The sequence below is a fragment of the Megalobrama amblycephala genome, linkage group LG4 (assembly GCF_018812025.1).
Source record: "Megalobrama amblycephala isolate DHTTF-2021 linkage group LG4, ASM1881202v1, whole genome shotgun sequence".
In the NCBI taxonomy this organism is placed as follows: Eukaryota; Metazoa; Chordata; class Actinopteri; order Cypriniformes; family Xenocyprididae; genus Megalobrama; species Megalobrama amblycephala.
Window position 1 is genome coordinate 55,572,754 of NC_063047.1, and position 9,037 is coordinate 55,581,790.

General features: G+C 37.8%; 1 protein-coding gene across 1 annotated transcript; it reads right to left on the reverse strand.

The window, feature by feature from the left end:
• Positions 1 to 553: 553 nt before the first annotated feature.
• On the reverse strand, positions 554 to 7,602 carry LOC125267981 (zona pellucida sperm-binding protein 3-like). The gene is made up of 8 exons (XM_048190095.1): positions 3,734 to 7,602; positions 3,459 to 3,574; positions 3,267 to 3,364; positions 3,012 to 3,189; positions 2,582 to 2,699; positions 1,657 to 1,736; positions 874 to 992; positions 554 to 646 (listed from the first exon to the last, which is right to left on the reverse strand). The coding sequence occupies exons 1-8, from the start codon at positions 4,157 to 4,159 to the stop codon at positions 594 to 596; spliced, it is 1,188 nt and encodes a 395-aa protein (XP_048046052.1). The 5' UTR covers positions 4,160 to 7,602; the 3' UTR covers positions 554 to 593.
• Positions 7,603 to 9,037: the final 1,435 nt, after the last annotated feature.

A 9,037-nucleotide genomic window follows, 5' to 3' on the forward strand; every position in this document is an offset into this window, starting at 1 on the left:
ACAGTTAATACAGCAATGTTAAAAAAAAAAAAAAAAAAAACTCAAGTAACCTAAAATTAACCTAAATGCTTAATTTAGTGACTGAACTGCTTGTTTTCAAACATATTATTTAATATATCACTAAGTTACATCAAGAGTCAAATAAAATAGAAATGGCACATTAAAGTTAAAGGTTACAGTTGCATGATAAAACCATTTTTTTTTGTGTGTGTTTACATTCATTGTACAGGTCTGATATAAAGTATGTTTTGCTCAGGTGACCAAAATGTGCGCTCAACAGAGAAAAGTTTTGCTCAGCAAGAAAAAAAATAAGAGGGAACATTGGGTGTAAGTCTGGGGCAGAATTACATGTTTTTCTAAACAATGGAAGATGGAACGGTTTGGAAAACCAGTTTAGAAATATTTATATTAGCAGCTCCATTTCTGTGGCAGCATGAAAACATTGCTCTGTTTTTGTTTGTTTCATTTGAGCATCCAGACCAGCCCAAATTATAAACAGATGAGAAAGGCCTTCAAATTAAGTGGTTAAATCATATAAAAACAATGCAAAAAAGACTGACAATCATTTTTATTTTTCATGATTTGCACAGAATTTAACCAAGAACTGTTATGGGACCAAGCAGCACTGTGTTGGACTCCGTTTTATCTGAAAGGAGAAAAAAAAAAAAAGAAGCAATTTTTCATAGATCCAACGATATTCATAGTATACAATGAAAGGTAGCAAGAAGCAGAGGGGAAAATGTAGAATGTAGTTTTCCATAGTTCTTCTGCTGCTTCTTGAGTTGTGATGGTCTCAACAGAAAACTGAAGAAACTGTATAAATCACATGGTACTGCCTTTTGTTGGCATGATGTGGCCTAGGTTAAAGCTTACCTCTACTGACTGACCTTTTTGGTAGTCTACTCCACTTGCCAAAATGTTTCTGTTTGATGACATCACAAGTATTCTCACAGCATTCACAAACCTCATCCTTACCATCCACACTGATCCACCTTCAGAAAGCAACAAGTCAACTTAATGAGACAGAAGGCATCATAAATATTTGAGATGTAATCTAATGCAAATACTGCATTTCAAACAAGTTTTATTTGTATTTTTTGTTTTCTTATACCCTTAGGTTCACATATGCATATTTCTGTCAGGACCACTATCATTAAAGATGATTGACAATTAGCATAGAGTTTGGATTGGCAGTATGGTTCTGTTCTAAGCAAGAACTCCCTGCCCATTCAGCATGAATAAGAGCAGGAAGAGCACCCAAGAAAATGAGTCTGATTCAAAGATGTATATCAGAAGGCCAAGTCCTGACTGGACGAGAGGAGGAGCTAGGGATGGAGGAGGATAATTAGCTCCTGAGCAATGTGATAAAACTGCCGATAATAATGAATGGACCTTATACAGGAGTGTTGTGATAGGCGTCAAATTCATATAGGTTGACATGGAGCAGCTGAGTCAGCTGATGTAAGCTTGACTAACGTAATCTGTCAGAACTAACGCTGTGCTTGATTTGTAAAAGATGAAGAATTTAATTGTTTTTGAAATTCTTTATCCTGTGGTGTTGTTATACTGTATCATTAAATCATGCCAGTGAAATAAAAAGTGCTGAATTTCTTGTAAGCACGTTTTATTTTTTAGCAATAACAACTTTACGCATACCTGTTTCCAGAATAGGTACAGGCCTTGTTCATGATATTCAACTCCATATCAACAATCTTCAGCTGGCATGTAATATAGATCTATAGAAAAAAAGATTTATTAATTTGTGTGTTCATTTAGCATGCTTTTTTATCCAAAGCAACTTATGAATAAAAAGTCACAGGTCCTTAAAGGGATAGTTCACCAAGATGTAGGTGACTTTGTTTCTTCAGTAGAACACAAATGATGATTTTTAACTCCAACCGTTGCCGTCTGCGGCATTAAACCCTGCGGCTCGTGACGACACATTGATGTCCGAAGACACGAAACGATCGGTTTGTGCGAGAAACCGAACCGTATTTATATAATTTTTTACCTCTAATACACCACTATGTCCAACTGCATTCATCACTCGATTAATTTGGCCTGATCGCGCTCTGACAGCGGCAGTGATGTCTCGCGCATATACTTCAATGAGAGCGAGACATCACTGCCGCTGTCAGAGCGCGATCAGACCTTACTAACGAGTGCTGCACGCGGTTGGACATAGTGGTGTATTAGAGTTAAAAAATTATATAAATACTGTTCGGTTTATCGCACAAACCGATCGTTTCGTGTCTTAGGACATCAATGTGTCGTCACGAGCCGCAGGGTTTAATTTGGACTTGTCTATGCAAGTTTTATTTACTCTTATAGTAGAAGTTCCCATCCACTAGCATTATTTGACTGACAGACGGCAACGGTTGGAGTTAAAAATCATCATTTGTGTTCTACTGAAGAAACAAAGTCACCTATATCTTGGATGCGCTGGGGGTAAGCAGATAAACATCAAATTTTCATTTTTGGGTGAACTATCCCTTTAAGTAACAGGAAAAAAAATACTTAGTACTTCTCTCAAAACACTGTTCTATAAGGAGTGAAATGTTTTAGTTTATATAGGACTCACAGCATTCCGGTGGTCTTCATGGAAACGGAAAGCATCCATCTGCATCTGAAGCACATTATTTTGTTTTCTGGGCATGAAACGGGCACTAGAGTCTGGCACTTTAGAGTCAACAAGACATCTACAGCATAAGGGATAGAAATTACATTTGTCAACATTTAAGGACAAATACTGGATAATCATGCCATTAAGAATAATCATCAGCGTGACATGATGTTTTAAGTTTTACAGCACCTCATGAATGGTGATATTACAAAGTACATGTGCAATTCAGTTAATTTCAAACAGATGCAATCACTCAAAACATGATAATGAATGAACTACTCAAACATTTCATTGAAAAGAATGGTTTATAGGAAAAAGATAAATTTGCTTATGATATCATTGGCTATTTTTTTTTTAATGCACTGGAAAGTCCCAAATCCCTACTGACCCATGGTTCTGAATGAACACGTAGCGGGGAAGTGATGCGGCATTAGGCTCCAGAGTGACCACACAACTGTCCATTACTAATCTGAAAGGAGCATGCTCAGCCATCAATAAAGAAGCCTGGATATTCATCACTTCCCCAAGGTGGTACACATAGGATAACCTTTTAGTCCTCCAGTCTTCTATAAAAAAAAATAAAAGAAAAATCTCAGGAAAACCCCACTTTTTAAAGTTTATTTAATCCTAAACCTAAACTTACCATTCATAAGATAAAAGGAAAACCCAATCAATTCTGTTTTGGTAGATGTAAATGGCTCCCAGGAAGGCTTCACAACAATACTGCTTACAAAGTGGGTCCTGAGATATAAATTGCAGCAAATATACAGTAAAAAGGCAGCTAGACAGCAGAAAGGAAGAGGTATAAATGATTATAACCATACAAAGTTCAAACCTTTTGTAGTGACATTCAATAGGAATAGAAGCGGCACTTGTCCTAACAATACCGAAGCTGTTCTGCATAGGAGCGTAGATCAGTTGGTTTGAATAAACCAAATGATCTCCAGTAGTCTAATAATTCAATCAAATTAAAATACATAAACTTGGTACACATGATTACTATAGTCCTGAACATGCAGTTATTTTTTATTTATTTATTTTTGACATACACTGACAAACAATATTTAATTTAACTTCCCTCCCCCCGAAACAAAACGAACTCTTACATACCTTTAATTCAGAGCCACACTGGTGCAAATCTGCTTTAATCACATATTCAGTATCACTATACGGAAAGGCTTTGCAGCTCTCGGTTGACCAGCCGAGGCTAAACTCTTCAGCAGTGACATGACGGCCGTTGGAGTGAAGGTCCGCTCTGATTAGCACAATCATGCTTCGCTCAGTGCAAAGCACCTGCACAGGTGCAACTCTGCTAGACGGCACGTTTGTAATATCATTTCTGTGATCCTCAGTCGGTAAAGATGCAACTTTATACTGTCTAGAATCTGGCCCTATCATCGGACCTTCCTTTAAATTACGAATGGCGGCTGTAACGCATATACTTAATATAATAATTGTCCCTATAAGTTTACCGTCTGGCATCGTCGTAGCCAAAAGAACCTGCATACAAGTGAAGCAGGAAGTGGGAATGCTCATTTATATGGGGGTAGGATTGTAGCAAAATTCCAAATAAATAAATTATGATCCACAAATAAATTTAAAGATATTCACAAAAAATAATCGTATCCACAAATGAATAGAATGAGATCCACAAATATATGTTAGGAGTTTTACAAAAAATAATTGAATTCACAAATAAATAAAATGAGATTTGGTAATAAAAAACATATTCACAAATATGATTTTATGTCACAACTCTGCCTGCATTTATTTGTGAATCACCACCTATACATTTGTGAATTGCTTCCTGCGCATTTGTGGATTTTGAAACAATTCTAGCGTCAGGACCTCAGACAAATCCACACATAGGTCGACTCCACCCACTGACTACTAAAGCCAATCAGATAACGACCAAGTGGCGCTGACCAATCACCAATCACAGCACACTTTCGCTATAACCAATCACGTTTTGCTTTACAATTGGGGCGGCAACAGACTCTGAAAGGAGCTCCATATTTCACCATGGGCGCTTGTTCGAGTTGAGCTTAAGTGCTGTTTGCATGATAAAAACACTCCGTTTACAAAATGTAACAGACTTTATTGTGATTGATCTTTTAATTTGTTTTGTACATATTTTTGTTGGTGTAATTATATAAGGTCTGCATTATCCGTCTTACAAAAGGCGGTTCTTATTTTGATGGGTATTATGGTCTGAGTGTTACTGATCACTGCAGTAATGAATAAGAGAACGTGTCTGCACATTATTATGTTTAATCAGAGTTTTCTTATGGTTAAAAGTTTACCAGTTTTTTAAGCAACCCTGAAAAGGCATAAGCTCTTACAGTGATTGTCTGGAGTTTAAAACGGACATTTCATGGTAGCTAATGTACAATAAAACTTCATGAAACTCATCAGTAAAGTTTCAGCCATCATTCGGACGGGGATGATTTTTGGAGTATATTCTTTATATTGCCATCAGGATCAGTGAAACAGGATAAAGGCTATGCATGAATTATGATCATACACAGATTCCCAGCTACCTCTACCTGACGCGAGTTAGCGGCGCGGCACAGCTCGATGCAGCAAATAGAAGGCTGTATAAACATTATAAGCAAACGGATTACATTAGTGTCCATGTCCATGCAGCTATATTGTCTACAAGCGGCACAGTGAGAAACGACGAGTCAGTGGCAGTAAACGGATGTCCCGTTTTACAGTAGCTATAATACCACACTTGCACGTATATACCAACTATGAGCCTGAATGAGTTTCAGTGATGTACCAGTAGGCTACGAGCCTCGGCATCACTGCACCTATAGTTTTGGATAATGCAAATAAAGAGGTTGCAATGCTGAAAAAAGAAAAAAATAACTTTTAAAAAGCGGTATGGTTGATTGATTGATGTGAATCACCTGGAGCAAAGATAATGGACAGACTTGATTTAAGGAGCAGATGGAATTGAGAGAACAGGCCTGATTTTCGCTTTGAATCCTGTGCAGGATAAACGTTATGTGAACGAGGGCAAACTTAAATGGATGCATTGTGAGCTGTTTGTGATCAGTGACTGGACGAGGGAAGTGTGGTTTTATTGTTCTATGTAATATTTTTCTTGTGTTTTTGGGTGGGTTTGTTTATTGATGCCTAACAGAGTGAGACCGCAGCAGTGCACGTGTGACATTCATATTGATTGTTTTATAGAACACGTGTGTTGAATTGGAGTGATATTGGCACTGATAACTGGTATCTTATGAATTGAAGTAATGAATTGGGTTTTGCAGTGTGTATTTGGGTTTTATACTGCTGTTTAATGTTAAACTAAAGCCAAAGTTTTAATTAATTAATGTGTTAATAAAAAATACTTTATTGTTAATATTGGTGTTGTGGTTGTTCAGACTCCTGATTATCCTGGACCTGACTGGGTTAAACAAAGGTGGTGGCAGCAGAGTGGTCTAGATTGATACCGACCACGTGACCCAATGTTAAAAAGCGAGAAAGAACCAAATAATTATTACACTGGTGACAGCGGTGGGATTTTTCTTTCCTTTTTCTTATATTATTGTTGAATCATGGAGTCTGATGAACCAACACCAGTATCTAGTAACATTCAAATGACAATGCCTTCTCAAACAGGCCAGTTTTAGCGCCCTGTTTTTATGCCAGAAACTTTTACGGGGCAGGCCGGGAATGGGCAGACTGGTCTGAACAGTTTGAGATGGCAGCTGAAGTGAATGGTTGGGATGAAACATTAAAACTGAAGTTTATGTCCTTATTGTTATCAGGCAAGGCAAGAGATATATATATAGTGGATTGACCCCAAATGATAAAGCTAACTATCAAAGTTTAAAAGCAGCTATGACCAAATGTTTACAACCTTGTGATGGTGATGAATGGAATCGTGTAAACTTTACATCACGTAAGCGTTTCCCTAGTGAAACGGCAAGAGAATTTGGCAATGCTTTGAGGCGTTTAGTTGGTAAAGCCTACCCTTCTGTAGATTTTGCTACACAAGATCTTTTAGCAAAAGATCAGTTCATAACAAACATTGGTCGTACTGACTTGCGGGTTCAACTCCGAACAGCCAAATTAAAAACTTTAGAGGAAGCTATTAATGTAGCTGCTGAAATTGAGCTTATAAGAGAATTAGAACAAAACTCTTCCCATGCAGATGCCAGAGTCCGTGGTTTGACAGCTGGCTCTTCCCCTGATCCCCAATTTCATGCCTTATTGGAGGTGGTAGAGGGTTTAAGGCAGGAGGTTAAAACTCTACAGGTTACTGTACAAAATATGCAGGTGGCACAGAGAGGAGTGGATAGTAGGGCAATGGAGGGGAAGAACCTGAGTAGGGCAGGGGCAAATGTGGATAAAATGGTCGAAAGGGTGTGTTGGGCGTGTGGCTGTAATAGACATCTGAGGAGAGACTGTCCATATGTACAGGGAAACTAGAGGGGGCTGGTTCAGAAGGCCAAATGCCAGCCCCCCTCCCAATGTCAGGCCTTAGATCTGCAGTGCCCAGTGAGGGGAGTGGGATGGGGGTGTATTTAAAAGTAAAGGTGGGGGGAGTTGAATGTAACCTTCTTGTTGATAGGGTTCTGCTTCACCTACAACAAGAAGTGGCTGACAATCTTAAACAGATGCAAGATCAAGGTATTATTCAACCTTCTTGTAGCCCGTGGGCAGTGGGTTGCGTTTTTGTGTTGATTATCGGAAATTGAACGATGTCACTCGCAAGGACGCATACCCCCTCCCCTGAATTGATGATGCCTTGGATAGTCTGGCCAATGCAAAAATGGTTTAGTACCCTTGATTTAGCAAGTGGATATTGGCAGGTAGAGGTAGCACCTAAGGATAAGGCCAAGACTGCATTTATTACCAGGCAAGGGCTATTTGAATTTAACGTTTTATGGAGGACCAAACCTGCAGAAATTAAAAATGAATAATTGAATAAATAAATGAATGAATAAATAAATATATAGATGAATAAATAGACAAATAGGTAAATAAATGTGATAATAGGAAAATAAATTAATGAATAAATGACAATAAAATAAATATAATTCATTTTTAATAAAATTCATTTTTTAAATGTTTTCCCCTTAATTTATTATTTTCTGCGTTTATACATTTTTACATTTTTAAAACTTTTTTTAATTTATTTTTATATTTATATATTATTTTTACATTTATTTTTAGATGTATTTATGTATGTATGTATGTATGCATTCATTTTATTTTTGGATTTATTTATTCCCACATGTATTTATTTTTAGATTTATTTATTTATTGATTCATTTATTTTTACCTTTCCGTGTGTAACATGGAAATGAGGAAGGCGGTCCTTCTGTAGCTTCAGTGCATCATTGGTTAAGAGCTCACGCACAGAATCGTCAGGCCAGCTAAACGATAGACCCTGCGTTCCATTCGGAAGGGCTCATCCCTATGCCCTAATCCCTTCAAAGGGTTTACCCTCCGGAGTGAGAGCTTCGAAGGGATGAAGGGTGTAGGGGTCAAAAAAACTCTTTTTTTGGAACGCACTTCTGCGTCATCTTAACGAGACAATCAAGGAGGAGTAGATTGTGCAAGCTGCGCCCTTTGTTTAACGTTAGTTTATTTATTTATTTATTTATTTATTTTAGGTTTATCGCATGTAGGCTATATTGTATATATGTATTTTAAACATTTGAATGGACTGATAAAGGGAGCTGTAAAGTTTTTTTTGTTGAAGTACAATGTCGTTTTGACCATAATAATGTACCAAATCTAACTCGTATAAATATTACAGTAGTACCTACATAAAAATATTATACATACCTTTATAGTTAAAATCGAACTCCTAGCCTCCTGTACCCATTCTGTGACGTCAAACTTCCCTGTGCAAAGGATCATGGGGGCCAGAAGTGTCCATCAGTTGTTCCCTTCGAAATCCTTCATTCCAAAGGACCCTTTGAAGTGGCCAGTTTTGAGCACTTCGGTTTGGAACGACCCTTCAATCTGGCGGCCATGATTATTTTCACTCCGAAGTGCCCTTCGGAGGGCGATATATCCCGTTTGGAACGCACCGAGAGATCGCAGTTTGCAACGAAAATGGCGGCAGCCGTAGAGTTGTAAGTTATTTTCACCTAATGTTATTCGCGTTATGCCGAAATATTTAAACTATTTTCCAGAAATAAAAACACGAAGCTGAAGCTACTTATGTGATCCCCCACATCATCATCGTCATCGAGTCTGGAACCGTCGACGTCAGACACTAGGGTGATGACGCCTAGAGTCAGACACTCAGTGGACGATTGGTTAGATTATTAATAGCTATAACGTTAATGCAGTAAATGTTTTAAATTGGGAGCACGGAGAAAACTTTGTACGACGATAAGATGGTCTCATATCGACATTATTAACGTGGGTAGACTATATGAAGGA